General features: G+C 38.1%; 1 protein-coding gene across 1 annotated transcript; it reads right to left on the bottom strand.

Moving 5' to 3' along the window:
- Positions 1 to 1,236: 1,236 nt before the first annotated feature.
- Positions 1,237 to 22,628, bottom strand: LOC129758749 (uncharacterized). Its single transcript, XM_055756352.1, has 9 exons — positions 22,549 to 22,628; positions 22,345 to 22,487; positions 19,514 to 19,771; positions 19,194 to 19,331; positions 16,436 to 17,074; positions 15,811 to 15,970; positions 15,328 to 15,750; positions 5,787 to 5,968; positions 1,237 to 1,488 (listed from the first exon to the last, which is right to left on the bottom strand). Exons 1-9 carry the CDS (start codon positions 22,625 to 22,627, stop codon positions 1,237 to 1,239), a joined length of 2,274 nt encoding a protein of 757 aa, XP_055612327.1. The 5' UTR covers position 22,628.

Genomic DNA, 22,628 nt, shown 5'->3' with positions numbered 1-22,628 from the left:
CCAGATCACGCTACACTTGGTTAACCACCTCGCTCATTGCGCCCCTGCTCGTCTCGTTCACACCGGATTCGTAGCGAATACCTGATTTGCTGGACAATCGTCCGGCACTCTCTCAGCATGTCCTACCTTCGCCACCTTCTGGATACTGATCGACCATCCTTCGCCTCCACACTCCGTTCTCCTGCACGCCGCCAAATATGGTTCTTAACACTCGTCGCTCGAATACCCCAAGTATACGCAGGTCTTCCTCGAGCAATATCCACGTCTCGTGTCCGTAGAGAATAACTGGTCTTATGAAACTCGTGTACAGGTTACACTTCGTGCGAGGGCTAAGTCTTCTCGACCGCAGTTCTTTGTGGAGTCCATAGTAGGCACAACTTCCGCTGATCATTTGCCGCCGGAGCTCACGGCTGGTGTCATTGTTTGCGGTCACCAGTGAGCCGAGATAGACAAAGACTATCTCCAGCTCGTCGCCGTCGATCGTGACCTTGTTATTACTGGAGAAGCGGGCTCGGTCGGTCTCGGATCCACAGGCCAGCATATACTTAGTCTTGGACGTATTAAACATCAACTCAATCCTTCCTGCTCCGTGTTTCAGTTTGCGGTAAGTCTCTTCCACCGCCGTAGATGATCTGCCGACAGGTGTCGTCGGCAGAGCAGATAAGTTGACTGGATCTGTTGAAAATCGTGCCTTGCATTTCGCCCACCGCTCGTTGAATGACACCTTCTAGCGACACGTTGTACATCATGCAGGATAGACCATCGCCTTGTCGATACCCCCTGCGTGATTAGAATGAACTCGACAATACAACCGAAATCCACGCACAGCACTGCATTCCATCCATTGTCGTCTTGACCAGTCTGGTCAGCTTCCCGGAAAAGCCGTTCTCGTCCATAATTTTCCATAGGTTTTCACGGTCGATGGTGTCGTATGCGGCTTTAAAGTCGATGAATAGATGATCCGTAGGGACTTGGTGTTCACGGCATTTATGGAGGATTTTCCGTAGTGTAATGCTTTGGTCCGTCGTAAACCGTCTCTCCTGTCCGGTCTGATGACTTCCCACGGATCTGTCTGCTAGTGGCGTTAGGCGTTGGATTAGGTTTCGGGATAGAACTTTCTATGCATCATTTCCAGCCGACTTGTTGCTATCCAGCTGGCGAATAGCTTCCTTAACTTCACTCTTCGATGGGAGTGGCTCCTCTACGTCGTTTCAGTTGGCTACGCCGGCGATGTACCTACTTTCCTCCACCGTCTTTGTCTCCTGCATGTGCGCCGTTTAGGTGTTTATCGAAGTGCTGCTGCTCCCTTTTGATCACCTCACGATTTTCCGTCAGAATGTCTCCGTCCTTATCCCGGCTCATTTCGGTTTGCGGTACGCAGCCTTTGCTAGATGCGTTGAGCTCCTGATAGAACTTTCGTGTTTCCTGGGAACGATGCGGGTGCTGCAGCTCCTCGAGTTTCTCCTCTTCCAGGCGGTGCTTTTTCTCCTGGAAAATTCGGACTTGCTGCCTCTTCCGCTGTCGGTAATTTTTTTTTTGCAATAAAGGGTGTCCACGATGCAACTTTTTAACCGTTGAGTGGAATTTAATGAAAATTTGGGTGGATTCCCAAGCAACCAAAAGTCTCATACCTACTAAAACTCGGGCCTCCAAAGTTCGAATTTCGCTGAACAAAAGTTCCAAAGGGAATTGGTACCGAATTTCCTCGAATGTGAGCATGAAAGTTACAAAAGGTTCCTCAAATGGCCTTCTATGGACTTGAAGTTCCAAAATGTTTCTCAAATAGCTTTTTTGTGACATGTCATTCGCATCCACACGGTATAAAAGTTACAAATTAGATCTCAAATAGCCTTCTGTGGACTTCAAGTTCCAAGAAGTTCCTCAAATAGCCTTATTTGTGACATGTCAATCGCACCCACACATTATAAAAGTTACAAATTAGGTCTCAAATAGCCTTCTGTGAATTTCAAGTTCCAAGAAGTTCCTCAAATAGCCATTTTTGTGACATGTAATTCGCATCATTCAGAACAAAAGTTACAAATTGGGTCTCAAATAGCCTTCTATAGATTCGAAGTTCCCAAATGTTCCTCAAATAGCCTTTTATGAGATATGGCCGCCATTTCATGAATATGAAATGTGAACGAACATCACAAAAGGGCATATAATAAATTAATCATTTTTTGAAGCTTGAAAATTGTTGAAATGTATAATTTACATTGAAACTTCAACTCAAAACAACTTAAAGCTAAATCGCAAATGATTGTTTTTGAAAAGAGTAATTATTATTTAAATATAAAATTTCGTCCAACTGTATTTACTTACCACGAATTTATCACACATTGAAAGTCATTTGAAGCAATTTATTAATTAAATATCAAGATAAACTCAAGGATTTGTATAATTTTATGCATAACAGTTATAAACATGGAATTCCATTTCTTTAAAACCGATATTATTTTGGCGGATGATTGATTTATACGCCGTTTCGTAATGTTTCTTAGTAATAATCAACATGCGTCTTTGCTGCTGGCCGCTGGCTGCACTTGAGGGTATTCTAGGAAGTTTATAATCACTTCGAATTTAAGCTGCTGGTAAGACAACATCTAGGCGTGGCGTCGTAGCAGCGTGTTTGGCTATCATCTCGGAGGATCGGGTTCAAATCTGCTACCAGGACTAATTTTTTCCATTAGGTTGTTGATTGCTTGAGTAAGCGAATCAAATAATTGTGTAGCAGAACTGGCGTGCGTGCTGGCATGTATCGAACAAAGTTAAAAACAAACCAATTAAGTAAAATCAATTGAGGGAGGTGATGGGAGGAATAAAGATGGATGCCGAGAAACCAGCAGCACCACATGGGCTGGTGGTGACCAAAGTAAGAGAAGAGAGAAAAATTTTTTTTGCTGATTAAACGTTTACTTGTGGGCTGAATAGAAGGCCGTTCAAATCTGTAATGGAACTTCAAAGTTTCAATAAGAACTTAAATTTTGGGCTGAAGAAAACGAACTTCGGCACATTGATTATGCTGATTAAGCTGTGTTCGACCATTTTAACGAGACTTTTGGTTGCTTGGGTTTCGTTCATAGTGCATTGTTTACATCCTGCAAGTTTTAAAGTCTTGTGATCAAAACTCGCGGAAATGGAGTCGAAAGAACAGCTCGTGCGTGATAAAATCTTGTGCATTTATCACGAGAAAAAGGATCTCTCGCATCGTTCCATCGTTAAAACGTTGGGAATCGAGAATTCCATGATGTCGCGAATGATAGAGCGGTCAAGGAATGATTGACCACCGATCGGAAGCCCAGAAGTGGAGGAAAAAGTATTCCGTACAACGCCAAAAATCACAACGGCATTGTTGGGGCCTTCAACCGAAACCCGAATGCCTCCGTTCGAACTGTGGTTAAGAAGCTGCACCTAAGCCGAAGTTTTGTCTAGAAGGTAAAAAATAAAGCGGTTCAAGGTACAAAAGGCTCCTAAACGCGACGAGAAGCAGTACAAGTCCACCAAAACCCGTGCCAGAAAGTTGTACCTCAACATGCTGACGAAAGTTGAATGCTGCATCATGGACGACGAAACATATGTGAAGGCTGACTGCAACGTTGCTTAGATCAAATGTGCGTAAATACGGCTAATGCACTCAAAAATGGGTAAATGCGAATCACAGTGCTGTAACATTGGTCAAGGGAACATGACCGTGTGTCGGAACAAGAACCCGACAAGAAAATTTGCGGCAAGACAACCGACTTCAAGTCGGCCTCCTCGAAATCGCGGGAAAAACGCCAAGATTCCACGCGGCGAGTGAAAAAAAAGAAGGATCGGTGCGTTTTCGATAGGCGGCTGGGAATTTTCGAGTCAGCAAAATCTTTCTCGAGCGAAAACTCAAGCTCTATTCGTGCCGGAATATCATCGTATAACTGCCTCGGAAGCTGGTTCGTTTTTTAAACGCGAAGAAAAAGAGTGACCTTTCAACGTCGCCCAGAATAGTTGATTTTTCTCGGAGTTCAAATTATCCAGGAATAGAAGGTTAGGATTCGGACTCATTCTTTGGGCTAGCGGAAGTGTGCGATTGAAATCACCCAGAGTCGAGTGACGGGAGTGCGTGTGGGTTCGTTTGGGCAGCGTGGTACCACTGGGGTGGAAATTTGGTTCGTCGAAGAAAAGAGGTCAAGTGACTGGGAGGAGGAAACAAAGTGCCAAGGATCTTTAATGAGCGGTCTGGGTTGAGTATTGGTGCTGTTTCTGCTAGACGTTCCGCGGTTCGGCGGACAGTGGGGGTGGAGAATACCCCAAGTAGCGGACCGGCACGAAGGTGCGGAATCGGTGCGACGGCGAATCCGAGCCGGCCAGCGAGTTCCAGAAAGCTTGAAGAACTCCAGGCGCATCAGCAGAGCGTGGGTTACGAAGCAGACGTCATCCGGAGAAATCCAAGCACTCCAGCGTGTGCACCGGAAGTGGGCGTATCACACGGAGGAGAGCACGCATGTAAGTCGCAAAATCTTTCCCATCGCCGAGTACGCGGCGATAAGCCGATAAGCAAATAGCCTTCGCTCTTTAGCACTTCGATTCAATTATTTAGATTGGCCACAAATTGCGCCAAGCCTCTTGTAGTCTCATGTACTCGCAACATGACTTCAAACAGACCCACGGCGACTTGTTTATCACGGACAAGGATAATTTCAGCGTTCCGGAGCATGTCCGCACTCAGAAGATGTCCAAATTTGCGAATAAATTCCTAGTTTGGCAAGCCATCTTCACGTGCGGGAAGCGGAGTGCACCTTTCGTGACCCAGGACACGAAGAATGGACAGGTGTACATGAAAGATTGCCTCCAGAAGCGGCTGCTTCCTCTCCTGAAGGCCCACAACGTCCCAACAATCTTCACAATGACCGGATTTGGCCTCATGCCACTACTCTAATTTTTTTTTTTTTTTTTGTTTCGATTATAGTCGTTTTACCATCTTTATGGCATTCGCGACTTTATCAACGTTAAGGCAGAAACACAATACAGCGTCGGTCGTCGCGTCACGTCAGCGGTTAACGCTGTCGATAAGTACTAAAACGCGGACGCGACGCACCCGACGATTTTTGCATCACAATTCAGCGTCAAGAGACATCTTAGATGTCTCTTGACGCTGAATTGTGATGCAAAAATCATCGGGTGCGTCGCGTCCGCGTTTTAGTACTTATCGACAGCGTTGACCGCTGACGTGACGCGACGACCGACGCTGTATTGTGTTTCTGCCTTTACAGTTGGCGGATCGTTATTGAAAAACTATCCGGTACAACTGTGTTCGATGTTTACTCTTGGGCTCGAACTCGCGGACATCGGCTCAGGAGACAACAGACTTGCCAACTGAGCTATATCACAAGCCCCAAGCCACTACTCTAATGATGTGCTGAAGTGGTATGCGGACATAAGGTCAATTTCGTGCCGAAAATGTTCAACCCTCCCAAAAGTCCGGAGCTCCGCCCCATCGAGAAATACTAGGCGATTATGAAACAGCACCTTCTTAAACGACCTAAGGTAGTGAAGACAGTCGAGGAACCGAACAAAGTATGGGTTTACATGCAAAAAAAGGTTGATTTACAGGTTGTGCAGAATCTTATGGTCGGGGTTGAGGCTAAGGTGCGGGTATTTGCATGTGGACTGTAAATAAAATACGAGTAAAATAGTAAAATAGGTTTTAATAGTTATTTTTAAATCCCTGAAAATTTGATGGCAATCGGATGAAAACTTGAATTTTGCGAATCAATTTTGTGTGTGGCAATTTCATCGTGGACGCCCTTTACTGCCGACCGCGCGGCGTTCTCTTCGACCATCACCCGCTCACATTCCTCGTCGAACCTGTCGTTCCGTCGTATTCGTTCCGCATACCCGATGACGTTCTCCGCAAAGCTGGTAATGGCTGTTTTGATGATGTTCCAAAAGTCCTCGAGGTGGGCTTCGTCCAGCTCGCCTTCTGCTGGCAGCGCTGCTTCGAGCGGGTGCGCTAAGACCTCAGGTTGCTTCAGTCGTGCGATATTTGACCGAGGCGGGCGTCGCGTCGCGTCGATTTCGAAAGTTGTTCACCATGGAGAGTTTTGGGCGCATCTTCACCATCACCAGATAGTGGTTTGACTCGATGTTGGCGCTTCGACAAGATCTGACGTTGATGATGTTCGAAAACTGCCGCCTGTCTATCAAAACTTGGTCGATCTGTGATTGCGTTTGGTACGATGATCTCCTGATGTACTTGTGTGGGAAAAGGTGCTGGAAAAAGGTACTACGTGCGGCCATTTGTTTGGAGGCGGCGAAATATAGAAGTTTGATGCCGTTTTCGTTGGTCAACTGTTGCTTGCTGAACCTTCGCAGCGGTCGTTTTCACGTTCCAGCTGCGCGTAGAATTTGTCTTTGTCGTCACTGGTACTTCCGAGGTGAGGGCTGTGCACGTTGATTTTGCTTATGTTCAAGAACCGGCCCTTGATTCTCAAATGGCGTATTCGTGGGTCGATCGGCCACCTCCCGATTATGCGCTTCTGCATCACTATAAAAGCTGTTCCAAGCTCATGTGTGTTGCCGCAGCCCTGGTAGATGATATGATCATCTCGCACCTTGGGGTTGTTGAGAATCGGAGTTGCAAGACAATGGGTGATATGACCTGTGCCCGATGCTCCAAAGGACCAAAATAGCTTGTCCACGAAAGAAGATTGTTTCTTCTGCGCTTCGATCTTTGCTCGGACCCCATCTTAACTTCCATATCGTTGTGTTGTTTGTTTACTATCTGGTCATCTGAGTGATCGAGTCTTCCAGTCCGATCTAACATGACGCGCAAGAAAAAGCGAATTCCTCCCGCACAAGCCAAAACATCTGATGACAGTCATCAAGCAATTGGCTTGTTGGATCGGGCTCTTGAAAGTGGAACTGCCTGGAGATTCGGCCCATTGAGAGATTTTGTTTAAGCTTAAAAAAGTGGAAAACGGCTCGTGACGCGATAAAAGGACAGCTCAAGTTGGCTGCATGGGACATAAACGCCCAAAAGTTTAGAATAACCTCTGATTGGCATCAAATGACTCCCCTCCAGAAAGCATTTTGGTTGAGAACTACTAACCGTACGAGTTAAGCTATTTAGTAAGATAAATTCTGTACGATGAAACTTCTAAAAAATGTCAATTTTAAGCTGGATGCGTTCATGCGCGGATCTACGGGGGGGGTGATGGGGGTGATCACCCACCCCCCCCCCCCCCCCCCAAGCGGAAAAAATAAAACTTCAGAAAAATGGTCACAAAGTTTTTAACTCAATTTAGATGGAACATAACTTTTTCAGGTGTCAAAATATCTTAACATTGATATTTACCATTTTTACGCGCGCATAAGAATTCTATAGCTGCTTAAAAATATGCTTGAATTGAGTATAAACAATATGCGCGTTTATAGCTTCGTGTTGGCTTCGAGCGTGCAAGAAGGATTAAACTTACACCTCTCTCTTTAAGGATTTTTCTTAAGCATGACACCAGATTTTTGTGCAAATTGAAGTGGAACTAATGGTTTCTTACTCTCATGGCTATGGAAATATTCTGAATTGTTTGGCGCGTGATTTAAAGAAAGTGTTTCTAAGATGGAAAAGAAAAAGGGTATCAAACAAATTGAGGGTCAAAGATGTTTGATGAGGTTTCTAAAAAAAAACAGAAGATTTACAAGGAAAGCTGAACTGAAATATTACAATGGTGATGCTTTGGTCATTGATTGAGGGTCAAAGATGTTTGATGAGGTTTCTAAAAAAAAAAAACAGAAGATTTACAAGGAAAGCTGAACTGAAATATTACAATGGTGATGCTGTGGTCATTATTTGGTTTTCTTAATTAATCGATATTAAGAGTTGTTGTAAGCTCCAGTACCAGAAATGTCGGTTGATAGTGACTAACTCTGAATGATTTCTTGAATAGGCCTGAAAGAAGCCAACATTTATTTTCAAGTTTATCATAAAGTGATTTCTTATTAATGCATGTTTATCAAACTTGATAGTTTTCTAAAAAAAATGTTTTTATTGGGTCCACAGATGAAAATTTTCAATAATTGTTCCATGTACGGCTACACCCAAAATTCAGCCTCTGTGCCAATGGCGTGTAGTCAATTACATAGCATCATTGGTACAAGAAGATAACGCGACCGGTGCTGATTCGATTTGCTCCCACCGGCATTAATCTCCCAAGTTAACCGAATTGCGTATGTTTGAAAGAAACAAAATAAAAACGCTTTCACGTCCCTCCCTATCGCATCACAAGACGAAGAAGGATGGAAATAAATACTGGCCAACACCAGGCAGCCAGCGAACCGAGCACTGTGCGTGTGAATGTAGCAAAAGCAACAACAAAAACATCCTTCTAATTCAATCCCTTCAATGCACCGGCAAACAACCACGGCTAAGCTGTGCGTGTGTATGTAGCAAAAGCAACAACAAAAACATTCCTTCAATTCACCGGCAAACAGACACCGGCCAAACTGCCCGGCTTTGGCAGCTGTGTATATGTAGCGTGTGTATGTAATAGCAGGCAGTAAGCAAAGCACAGTTCTCATTCAATGGGTTTCCCTTTGCCTTCACTCCCGTTCCCTTTCCCGTTACCATCGCAAAACAAAGGACTACATTGAAAGACGGCCAAACGCCGGGAAGCCACCGTTGTGCGATTTTTTGTGATTGTTCGATGGCAGAAAGCCTATGACAAATATCCCTCATCTTGCATGTAGCTCAATTAGTACACTGGTCAGGATGACGGACTGGCAAGACGATATAGTTGGTGATTTGAGTTCGACTCTCCCTACAGGTGCTGTATTTTATATTTTTATTTTCTTGTTTCTGGGATGAATTATCCAATAGGAAGGAAATCCCATAAAATGTTTTTCTTGTTTCGCTTCAATGTAGTGGTCATGCATCATTTTAGTTGGGAGCCGAGTCCTTATGCCAGTTACGGTTTTTCAAACATATCATCTTCGGCACAGTGCACATTTCAGCGCATTATCGGCACAGAGATTTGCTAAATAGGCATTGGATTTTTGCAACCTCTTCTATGGGTGTAGAATTATCTGACTTCCTGAATGATCAGACTTTCGCATATTCTGCAGATTAGTCTATGAAATAGATATAGGTGCTGTTTTAAAGGCACATAATCTTAATCAATTATTGATGATTGGCACATAAGCTTAACGTTTTAACCAGACGAGTACCTCCACCACAATTTTCGTTTCCATTCTCCGAGCGGCGAGCATTTGAAAAGTCCAAGTGCTGGAAAAGAAAAACGATACGCAAGTGCAAAGCATTTGGAAACATTCAAAAAGTTGGCTAGTTTTTTCCAAAACTATCAAGGATATTTTTGTAAAGTCTATCCGCTCTTTGTAGTGAACATTACTGGTGGAGTTAATAAAACTGTTCAATTGTTAAATCTTGTTACTAAGCCACAGACTTATTTTTCAAATTTTACAGCGAAAAAAACGGTATAAGTTTTCGATAATATATAAAACGACGGATCTATTCAGCAAACCTCTTTAAAAAAAAATTAAATATAATGATAAGCAATTTACTTATTTGTGTTTTAAATATTTGTTTAAGAGATTCAGGTCTTTAAATTGATGGAACTTCTAGTGGAAAATATGTAAAACTATTGAATAAATACATTGAAGGTTTTCGATAAGAAATGAATGGTTTAAAATTGGATCTCAAAAGAGAAAATATTTCGATTAAATGTAATTGAAACTTGTGTAAATGGCTTTTTACACGAATATTGACATAGTTTCAAAATTAATAAAACGTAGTTTTAACCATAAAACCAGAGATGTCCATTTGAGTAAATTGAAATCATACCAACAGATTCATTTTGACTGAAAATTAATCAAATACAATTTTCCAAATTCAATTGCTTACGGATTTCTAATCTGATAAAAATAACCAAATGGTCATTCCATATCCCCAACTAGATAAATAAACGTAAATTTAACTTCATACCACTGAAAAAACATTCGTCTGCGTTTTGTCTAAGACTAAACCAGCTACAAACCGATGTACAGAATACTTTGAACAAATTTTTTTTTAATTGTCTTCAACATTATTTACATGCTGCTGAATTCTCTTAATTTTTATCATCAACATTTTTCCTGTCACAATTTTTATTTTTCCCAATTGCTAAAAAAAATTTGGCCATATTTTTTGAAAATTTACTAAATCACCCCCCCCCCCCCCCCCTAAGAGCAATCTCTAGATCCGCGCCTGGATGCGTTGGAAACATCTATGTAAATAGATGCCTGGGTTCTACACTGAACAAAATCGGGCTATAAGCATTATCGGAAATTCTAGTGTTTTTGCACTAAAGGAAAATCCAATACTTTTTAAAGACTGGCAGGCAATGATGTGATCATTATTTCCGATTGATTTTATCGGAAATTCTAATGAAAGTAAAAAATAATCGTTTTAATATGTTCCATTATGAAATCTGGTGATAAATAAATTCTAGTGAACGGAATAAAATGAATCAAATATTTTAATGAAATTTAAAATGTTTATTTCTCATAAAAAAGTGTTTTTTTTTTTCATTATTCGAATGAGATTTATTAAAATACAATGAGTTACAAGGTCGAAAGTTTTTAACATCACATATTTTATTCTTATTTTATCCGACAACATGAAATTTCACATTACAAAATAATATTCTTATGCTACCTGACTACATGGAATTTCGAATCACAAATTTTGTTCTTATTCTACCTGACTTCAAAATTTTACATCTAAAATTTAATTTTATTCTAGTTCACTGAAGCTGTTTTTAATTCTAAAATAATATTTATTTTGAATTTCGTGTAACGTAACTGGGGGACCATCAAATTCTTTGAAGTCAATTATTTTTACAAGAGGAGTCATATGAAGTGCTTCTTGAGCTTGAAAATGTTCATTAAATTGTCCACATTGCCAGAGTTGGCCAACAACATAAACATCATGGTTCACCACAATCAGCTCTATAATTTGATACAGCTCAGTTATTCCAATAGAAGTTATCGTGAGAAATGAACCTGATTTGAAACAAAAATTGTTGAACTTAAAACTGAAAGTAATCAATAAATTTTCGTGTATGTTTATTGGAAGAGGAGAAACAAGTTTATCAAAATAGGATCGATCAAATAACGTGGACGATCTACCATCAAATTCAACATCAGGTTTGAAAAATGATTTTGTTGCTACATCAAAAGAAAATTGTAGACACGCTTTGGTTGACAACGTTAAACAGATGTTTTTACGGGACGAAATTATGTTTGCATACTGCTTGAACTTTCTGTGCTTAGCCTCAAACCGGAAGCACATCATGTTCACGACAGGGCCGTTATTTTGAATTATTGAAGGATAATGCACAAGAAAGTGATGCTTTGGTTTTAACGGTTCTCTGAACAGTTGTTTATAAAGTTTGTGGTGTTTAGAAATTATTGAAGCTAATTCTTCGATCTGCTCATGACTGAATTTAGGCAACAATATTAAATCAACCATTTCAATCAATGTTCTTGAGTATTCCCAAACTGGGTCATCTACAGAAAAAAACGGCCCTAGCACAAAAGATAGTAAATAAAGAAAAGATTTCATCTCACTCGCAGTGCATTTTAAAGAAACAGTTTTTCTCTTTGAAGCCGATATCGTGATTTCTGAACATTATTGGCAACATTGCCAAGTACGGTTTGTTTTCCTGCTATCGGTGATAGAAAATTCTTAATTAAGAGTGAAATATAGATTATTTGTTCGATGCTTTTAGTGGAACGAACGCGCTGAGTGCTTTTTCAAACGGGTTTAGTGAAGTTTCTTTACAATTACCTCTGTTTACGCGATAATCATCGTTTAAATATTCAATTTTGATATGTCCTGTGCATGAAAATTTGAAGTACTAGCACGTACTAGCTTCACTAGAGAAGGTGTTACAACCAAGAAGCTTTCACATCAAAAGCTTCCATCATTATAAGCTTATAGACCGGCATGTAACGTCCGGTCGTTTTAATGTAACGTGTGTAACAGATGTGTCTGTGCTGAGAGTGATACGTCATAGTGAAAAAAAATAAAATAAAATGCCTCTAGAACAATGATCAATCTGATGACAGTTTCATATATTCTCGGAGCAGATGCCAAACATGAAGACCACAACGACTATTCGAAGCTAAGTATACATTTTGTTTTATTTTAAATATTTCATACAACGCTTGCAACAAGATTTGGTTAGTCCATGCTTCAATTCAGCATTTCTTATTCTTTCATGTAATATTTTGCACAAGTTTATTTATCGTTTCAACAGAGTTAGTACTGTATACATTTAGGCGTTTTTCTGATGCCCCATCAACAGGAAGCTTTTGTGTTTATAAAGTTGCCAAGAAACATCATAAAGGTCATAACTTGATTTAAGAATAATTTCAAATATTTTTCTGAAGTACTTAAAGTTGAACATGAGTAACGTAAAGGATAATTTTAGGATTGCAACCATACCAGAATATAAATCAGTTTATCAGCAAAGACTCTAAATAAAAGAAGAAGTTCAACAATGCTTAAAGTTATTTAGTTATGTCAGAAACTACACACAAAAACATACAAATTAATGATAAAATGAATAGTTCTAGTGAGTTATTTATTCTTTTACAATATCGAATATCAGAATGCTAATTTTAATCTTGAAATGTTAGGTTGTTCCAAGATAATGTCTTAAAATATGCTTTATGAACTGTTGATAGATGCTTCAAAACTAATAATCGTTTACATTAATATGAGGCAAAGAGTTGATTTATGTTGATGGGTTTCCAAAAACGATCTAATTCAATCATCACAATTCACATAACATATTGATAAAGTAAAATAAATAAAAAAGAGGATTACTTCATTCATTGACAAAACTTTAATCTTTAATATATCTCCTTATAACTATTCTTTGAAGTTTGATAGAAGTATTTTTACCCTGAAAGGTCGTTTTTGAAAATACATCAATGTAGCAGGAATAACAGCTAGGAAAACAAGTTAGCTAAGAAGATTTTAGAATATTTTTTACTTTACTATTAAACTTCTTATCACTGCCTCAAAGATAGAAATAGGAGATTCCTTAGGAAATATCTAGGAGCATAGGAGGTGTAGGAAAACTCGATCGCACCATTTACCAAAATGGATCCTGATCTCTACCTTTCATTAACTAACACAACTCCTTCCTTGGATACTTGAATATAGATTCGCAGACGTACAGACGGTCTCCATAGTTGGTGATACTAACTTATCTCTGGTTCTGACTATTTCAAAATTATTTTTGGACTATGCAGGAGCAAGAGGTTGCTAGATGAACCTAAAGAGTATCATACTAACATTCCTTCCTTTTTCCCCTTATTGACTACTAGGACGTGGCCGGCGCCGTTATTAATCATATAAAAAAGTGAGAGCATCAGTTTTGTACAATGAGAATGGCTGCTAATCCCAAGCACCATTCTTTTGGACTTTGTGCAAAATTGATGGCCTCGATTAATCACGGAGTAGCAACCATTGGCGACGTGGAACTTGTTCTGCTTAGCCACGCCAGCGATTGTGGAATTCGAAATGCGTAAGCTGAGTAAAGAACTGGATAAATATGTTATCAGAAGATTCATTTTTTTATATATATTTTTGATGAATGATCATATCTTCACAGCATTTCAAGTTCAATGATTTAAGGTGGATATGAGTAGTCAACCAAGCTAAGCTAAGCTGAAGCCGATATCGTGATTTCTTCTAATGGTGGCATTCTCGTTAAAGCTTCATTCAAATCTTTTGAACTAATCATTTTTATTCGCGTGTTTATCGTATTAAGCGTTGTAATTTTTTTATCATAGATACAATAGTTAATTATGTTTATCAGGCCGTATTTGCAGACTCCCGAACTAAAAAGATCGTGCATAGGGTCTACACTCAAGTTTTCAACAGCACAAAACGATGGTAACTTGTTCAGAATACTTAATCCTCTAATACCGGTTTCCGATTGGTTGGCTTGTTCGATGTCGTTCAAAAAATTTGTTCTATTTCTTAAATCCTGTGTGATTTCGTGCTCATCTATACTCAAATACTCTTTACTACGTTTGCAGAACCGACAATAATAATTTGCACTGAAACTTCCGGAAAAAAGTAGCATGTTGTGTATGCCTAGATTATCGCCAAGTACAATGCACAAACTAAATCTGATCATTGTTGTCTTATCGTTTATTTCAATTGCTATTCCGTTTTCTAACACGGTAAAACAATCAATCATGTTTTGCAAAAGGGCATTCATGCCATACTGGTTTATGTCTACCTTTTTAACTATTCCAGCTATAAAAATATTATTCAGTTTAGCAGAGTACTGTTTGGGTAGTATCGGGAAAGTATAATAAAAACCACATATGGAATGCCTCTTACTATGTGAACTCAATGTGTCGTTAATTTCAAATTCATCGGAATACAAAGATACTGGTATAGTAATTTCACCCTTGTATTTGTTTTTTATGTTTTTCCATACATTCCCGTTAACGAGATTACAATAATCATTCGAGATCTCAAGTTCGTTCATTCTATCTAGTGTAGTGGCCAAAATATCACCTGTTTCGAAGAAACTTTTAACTTGAAATATAATTGGCATTAAAACTAAAAAACTTGTTTTTGGATCTACTTCTGCTGGTAACATACTTTTCGTTGTAACATTCTCTTTAGAAAGAACTATCAAACAAGGGGGCTTAAAAATTCCTAATTTTTCGAGCTGATTGAACAATTTAAAATCAGTATCAATGGCATCGAATGTAGAATCAACTTTCTCTAAATAACGAATAAATTTATAATTGTCCTCGCGATTTGATGGCGCTAAATTGAAAGATTTAATATCAGCAACGATTGTTTTTAAATAATCTTTGGTTTGCTTTTGAATTTCGTGCACATCTTGCCGAGAAAAATTACTCCTCCGGTGCAAATCCAAAGTGAAATTTATTGCATGTAAATCTACTTGGTTTAAAAGATGTACTATTTCATTTTCTGATTCGTGAATTTGTTTTTCTTCATTGTGTGATTCGTTTTCATTTGAAGACATAATTTCGTTTAAAGGTAAAGCATTTAGATACTCTTGTGTTTGAGTGTTTGAATCATTGTTCGGCAAAAAGTGCTTCTCGATATGTCTTTTAAACGAATAGTATTTGCTAAATATTTGTCCGCATTTAGGAGCAGAACATACACATGTATGGTTATTTGGAACACCATGGTATGAAGTAAGATGGTTTATATAGGAACTTGAGGTATTAAAGCTTTGAGTGCAGTTTTCAACAAAGCATTCGATTTCCGGTGGCCTGGACATTTTGTAAATGTACTGCTAATTTCTCTATAGATTTGTATTTTTCCGGTGTGCAAATACTGTAAAGCCAGGAACAACCAGATCTGCTTCGATACCTTCGAATGTTTTATTCCCAGGACATGGCTCAGTTGCATCAGGACGTCAACAGCTTGGAGAAGTGTAGGAAGTTCGTAGCACAGTTCTTCATAGATTACATAAAATGTATTTTGAAGCTGAGTAGGACCACGACCGCGTGCGACTATTTTCGGTGCAGCTGGCAATCCAAGATCTTTTAATCGCGAACAAAGTTCTTTATATTTTTCGACAGCAAGCTGTCTTGTTTCGGCGAACAGAACTGTCTCCGCCTGAGCGTACAAAATCGTTGGTTTAAAACCTCTAGCAACTTTTACCGGCAACAGAACGCAATTTAAGAGGATAAGTAAAGTACATAATTGTGTGTCTGTAGGAGAAAAGGAACAAGATTAGAAATAAATTTTCAAGCCATGGAAAATGAGCTTACCTGTGCTAGCATCTGCGTTCAGTGCTGCATCGAGCATCACAAGTGCACTCTCCTCAGATATGCGCGGTTGGATATACTTGTATAAATCGGCCAAAATCTTCTGTAGTTTTTGGGACCCTTTAGTTGTTGGATTCACAATTAAGTCAAAGTCACTACATATCTGAAACGATTTTAAAAGGAAGGCTTTATTTAAAAGAATATTTCTATTTTTGTTGAATAATAAGTAACAAACTGCAAAGAAAGTAATAGTCCTTTGTTTTAATTTACTTTTTTGTGATATTGAAAACTTGATTTAGTTAGGAAATGTATCAAAATACAGTAATTAGGCCGGAACAAACTTCTAATTTATTCTTTTGTCAAACCCAAAATAATAAATAAAATAAATAAAGTTAAAGCTTATTTATTGAAAAAATTGATATTTTTTATAAAATTCACACAGTAGACATTTTTTTTCAAATTTTCGATCAAAAATAACTCGAGTGTTCGATTTAGTGAGCTGAGATTATTGATTATTGATCAAAATACAATTCCGGTACATATATTCCGGAAAACACGCTTATCATATTCCTAATACCAAAATAAAGTTTCGATTATCTAATGTTATTAAATAGATTAAAATTCATACCAGTTGATAACCATATCTCGAAGCAATAAGCGCCCATAAATTGTTGTCCTTCAATTTATTGATTGTAGTCGGTTTGCAAAGCCAGGTTCTCCGGTGATTGAATGTTTCTTGCCATTTGTCTATTACCGTTGTCCAAGGTGCTTGGTTTCTTCTCAACCAATCAAGGGATAAAGATGGTTGTACCTTTGGTTCATCTACATCCCATTGATTACCGTTCTTGAGACGTTTGGCATGTTGGGTTTCATGTAGCTCTCTTTTTCGTCGCTTCGCTCTTTCATTATTTATTCTGTTTGGAATCAGACCGGTCGAACATTTTTTGTCACCTGCCGCTTCAAGGAAATATGTTGATTGTGATTCATTCGGGAAAACAGATACAACAGTTAGGGCATATTCTTTCAAATATTCCTTGAGAGTTCGATTTCTGTTTTTCAAATGCCAAGACGCAACAATCCCGGCCAGCTCTCTTTGGCGCCCTTTAGAAAGTTCGCCCCCTTTTGTCCTTCGAACAATGTCTCTGCCCAGTTCAGTAGATTCCAAAAGATCTCGGAGAACAGCTGGCGAAAAGAAAGCTGCAGAACGGTCAACGACTTTCAGAGGGTTACTCACTTCCGGGCCGTCTGCGGAATTCCTTGACCTGATCTAATGAAAAAAAAACGATAAGGTTACAGAGAATGTGCAGTAGGGTAACCCAAAATTCCACTGTATTTGGTATTCTGGGGCCTTAATTTTCAAATGATTGCTAAGGGCAAGGGAGCAACCTTTTAAACCAACGGGCCATTTGGAATTTAAAATCTTGTATGCCGCATTGAAAATAACATTTGTTAATATTTTTCTGAAATTTATTAATAGTATTTTTTTCTTTATTTTAAGAGACTTTCAGCCTTTGGCTGGTTCGTCTCTGATTAATAGTATTCATTTAAATAGAGAAATATAAGATCGTTTTCAAATACCATTCAAATATTACGTAACGCTTTAAGGAGGAGGGGTATAGCAGCTTGTTACACTTTGGGAATTTCGCTTAGAAATTTTAAGATGAATGTGTTACGTAAGGGGGAGAGGGGGTTTGAAAATGCTCGATAATTACGTTACGTAATATTTGAACGGCCCCTTATGAAAAAATTTCTGCAAAATATTAACAAACGTTATTTTAAGTGCGTATGACCTTCAAAATTGCCCTTATGGCCAAAATTAAAAATGGCCATTTGGTTTGCTCACCCCTGCCCTTGGCGGTCTTCTGGACATTATGACTTTAGACGAAATAGATTCATTTTTTACTATTTGTTCTTTGAAATCTAAAATGTTTGATGTTCTTTGCTGTTACTCGGACAATATAAACTGAAATCGATTATTCTGAGTCAGTCTAACGAGTGAAGTAGTGTTTATATACCTATACTATATTAGTATTTATAACTAGCTGATCCCATACGAACTCCGTTTCGTTTTCAACTTAGAATATGTTATGAACAGTTTGAATAAATATCATTTGCTAAGCATTTTCCAGATGCATTTCCGAATGTATTGTTAAGCAATTATTGCCAAAATGTTGAACACGTAATATGGACGATTACTTTTTCTGTCATACGGTACTAAATTTGACATCAGGATCAATTGGCCGTGAAATCCCCATGTATGATTTTTTTCTCAATGCGATACAAAATCTAGTAACTATTGCAAATACCCCCTTTTTGTCGTTTGATACAAATATAGAAATCAGAAATCAATTGACTGTCCCAACCCCCGTGTATAAATATTGACTCGATCGTTGCATAAAAACAAAATTATTGCCAAAAAAATTTAACCCCTTTCAGTGGCCTCTTTTACTAACTTTGATATTTGAAATTGATTTCCCTTCCCTCAAAACTCCTCGATGCAAATTTTCAAACCAATCAATTGCATAATAACTTCAATATCGCAAAAAAAGGAATAGTTAATATGGACGATCCTTTTTGCCGACCCCTGACCCGAAATTGGATAATTGGAATCAACTGGTCGACCTTAATAATTCTTATGTGCAAATTTTCATCTCAATCCGATGTATAATACCGTCAATATCACGAAAATATTGAAAAGTTAATAAGGACGGCCCCTTTTTCCGGCCCCTTAAGCTGAATTTGATACCTGAAATCGATTGCACGTCATTCAAAACTCTCGTGTATCAATTTTCATCTGATTCTGATGTAAAGTAACGTCAATATTGTAAAAAAAGGCAACAGTTAATATGGACGACGCCTTTGGGTGGCCCCTTACACAAAATTTGATATCGGCAATCGATTGCCCGTCCCTAAAAATATCCGACCCGAAATTTTCATCTCAATCCGATGTATAATAACGTTAATATCACAAAAATATTGAGAAGTTAATATGGACGACCCCTTTGCCGACCCCTGACCCTAAATTCAATACCCGAAACCAGTTTTCCATCTCTCAAAACTCTCATGTGCAAATTTTCATTACAATCTGACAAAAATTGACGTCAATATCGCGAAAACAATATTTGTCTTGTATGGACGACCCCCTTCAGAAGGGGTCATCCGAAAATCTAAAAACATTTTTCATCCTTCCTGGTCCTAATGAGCATCCATGCCAAATTTCAGCTCTCTAGCCCTTAAGACGGCTGAGTCTATAGAGGACAAACAAACAAACGAACAAACAAACAAACATACATACAGAAATTGCTTTTTATATATATATATAGATAATAATTAGCTTACTATCGTGGAGAAATAAATTAATTTTGATTAATAAAGATTAGAATTACCTCATGAGATGCGTGATTCGACCCACTTGGACCTGCTTCATCAGGAGAGTAAGTATTGGAAGGAGTAATACTTATATTGGAGCTAATACTTTCAGTGTTATTCACTTCCGAGCCGTCTGCGGAATTCTTTGGCCTGATCTAATGGGAAAAAAACGATACGGTTACTGAGAATGTGCAGTAGGGTGGTAGGGTGATAAAAAAATTCCATTATATTTAGGATTCTGCGGGCTTAATCTCTAAATGATTGCCCGGGAGTTAGAACGGTTCATTCAAGAATCCTAGACATATTTAAATTTTAGCCACATTAGAATAAGCATTACCTCAGGAGATTCATGACTCGACCTACTTGGACCTGCTTCATCAGGATAGTGAGAATTTGAAGGAGCAACACTTATATTGGATTCAAAACTTTCTGATTCTAGCTCCACTTTTGTATCCGCTGTTTGAACGCTGTAGACATAATCAAACGTCACTTCATCTTTAGTCCCCGGTTGATCGATCAACTCAACAATATTTCCTCTCTGCGATGACTCCGTTAGTTCGTATTGAACATTAATCAAGTCATAAATAGCGTTTTCCTATGAAAGATAAAATAAATAAAACCTTTTTAAATGAAAATGAATGGACACAAAATTCTAATTCCTAGTTCTGGGATTTTTTTGTTCAATTCAACATCGTCAAATTATTGTTCACATATTCACTATATCAAATCACTGGCCCAGGGGAAAGGAAGTAGTCAACCGAAGGCTTGGAGAGGTTTTCAACTTCCGAAAAAAAATGAATCTGGTCTAATCATATACAAAATTTTAAGTTTTATAATTCAAAGCACCTTAATTTGAAATCAAACGAACTAATTCTCGAAGATTTTCATTTGAAGTTGGAACCAGAAGTGGAGGTGATAAGGTCATAACGAGCACCCGGGGCATATTAAGCACTCCATTACTCGAAGAAAGTAAAATTTTCACAAACAAATTTTCATGAGGAAATGTTTAGTTGTTCCTATAGTAGTATTTTTCAGCAAAAAATAAATCTCTTTATCATCAAAAATGTTACTGAAAAAACCAACCAAAATTCTCAAGTGACGAAAATATTATAATTTTTGAGCTCCGGAAAATAATCTCTTATGATCGTTAAATCATTTAGATCTACACACTACCACAAAAATCTGTAAAATTACATCACATATGATGTAGATAAAAAGAAGCATCATATGTGACGGAATTTTTAGTGCGAGTTGATTACACGCCTTTAAAATTTCCGGCCGTGTAAATTTTTAAGATGAGTAATTTTTCAAGTACTAAAAGTCCGTCATATGTAATGCTTCTTTCCCTTACATCATATGAGATGTAATTTTAAAGACTCATTTCGTTGGGTGTATGAATGAAAAGATCTATATATATTAAAAAAAATTTTTTTATTCATCAGGGCAATCTAGCAAATTGTCTAACATATAATAACTGTTCTATTTTCTAATGCTGAAGCTGTTGGAGGAACGTCAGTGGATTTCCTAAAATCTAATTTTAGTTAGTTTTTCTTGTTGTAATGGTAATTGTTCTTTATTGATTCAACGTCAGCCCATCGATATAAATCATAGTTAGGGTCTTTTTTCGGTTAGATTCTTTTTAACATTATTAATACCTAATATGTCTACTTAAACTTCGACGATAATTGCAAAGTTTAATCGTTCATTTTATCCTAACTTAATAAATTTCGAAACTACTTACGAAAAGTATCTGTTTAACAAGGCGAAAGTGGCGATAGATTTCTCGGTGAACTTGACCTTCCTAAAGAGCGTCTCCATTCGGCCCGCCGCACAGCGATCGCTGATAAATATTTATCCATCGCATCGTTTGGGAAAACTTAGCTGAAAGAAATGTTCGACGTTCACTATTGAAAAATGTCATTAGCAAAAAAAAAGAAACTCACCTGAATACCAGCAATCCACCAGGTTTTAGTTTTCAAACGAAGGGAGCTGACAGCAAAAAAAAATTAAGATCCCCCAGAAAGTCGAGCAATCTTTCGGATCTGCTCAAACATAAACGTTTCATGCACAGCTCGGATTCAAAATAAGAGCGATTTACAGATTTATTACTTGGAGACACAAACGCTGCTGGACATTGATACCTCCCAAAATTGGTGTGGGTCGATTTTATTCCTGTAGTATAAAACAAATTATATTAAAAAATCATATAAATGTAGGTACATTTTACCAAACTTACTCGTATCAACAGAAACAACTGGGAAATCCACTGCGGCCCCGCAAAAGTATCCGGGCGGCGAGTAATAATCGCGCCGGTTTTGTTGCTGGTTCGATTTTCTACCGTTCTGTTTACATCCGCTTCTTCTCTCGGTGTAACAGAGCACGGTGTAAACGGTGCAAATTACGGATGCTAAAATCACAATTTAAATGCTTCGATCACCGATTGATTAAAACTGAAAAAACTCGATCTTTAAGTAACTTTTTTAAAGGATGATCGATGTGATTAATGACCAGAATTGATATGACGGAATATAAAACCAAAATCATTTTACGTTTCAGTATAATTTACATCTAAATTAATTTTATGATTTATTATAACATTCCGTATGGTGTAATTTTAGGAAATTTCATTTTCGTTGTTGTAAAAATTCAATATTTTGAATTTACATTACAAAATCGTGCTACACGTTATAATGTAATATTATTGCATTCAAAAGTCAGTGCTGTTAGGATTAATATTATTGAAGACGTGTAAATTTACATTGCAAAATCCTGTTGTTAAGGGTTCAACTTTTTTAATTTACATCAGATAATCGTGTTCTGTGTCATGAAATTAAATGATCTTCAGCTTTTGGCAAATAATTTTTGAAATGCATTTTTAAACGTTTTAATCTACTTTTTCAAGTTCAAGCCCCCCAGAAATTACTTTTTTAGTGTCAGAACACGAAACGATGTAGTAACTCACAAATTATAGCCGTTTTCTATTATTTGATTAGCGTCCTTCTAAAGGTGACCATTATGCACTTATCTCTCCTATTGTTGTGATTTGACGAACAAATGTTTTCTCAAATGTCAATTTCCAGGTTATGATATTTCTTCAATACAAATATTGCAAAATTAGTGTAAACTATCTAATAAACAATCCAACTTTCTGATCATTGTGTTACTTACGTTTCTTTTCTGCCAATCCAAAATCGAAGAGTATATGACTTTGTAGTCCCACCGTTGTCCTGGCCCCAACGAGATTCGTTGCAGAGCACCCGTCAGCTGCGCCAATGTTAAAGAACACAGTTCTTTCAAACCGATTCCACAATCTGCGAAATAAAAATGTATTCGAAAACACTGTGTTTGAATGAACAATTAAGATATACTTACCACTCAATGTTTGAATAAAATCCCTGCCTAATCCAGCACAACAAAGGTCGTCCAACAAACGCTGTTCCTCTTCCGCCATT

The sequence above is a fragment of the Uranotaenia lowii genome, chromosome 1, assembly GCF_029784155.1.
Source record: "Uranotaenia lowii strain MFRU-FL chromosome 1, ASM2978415v1, whole genome shotgun sequence".
NCBI classification, from domain to species: Eukaryota; Metazoa; Arthropoda; class Insecta; order Diptera; family Culicidae; genus Uranotaenia; species Uranotaenia lowii.
This window is presented reverse-complemented; position numbering and strand designations above follow the sequence as displayed.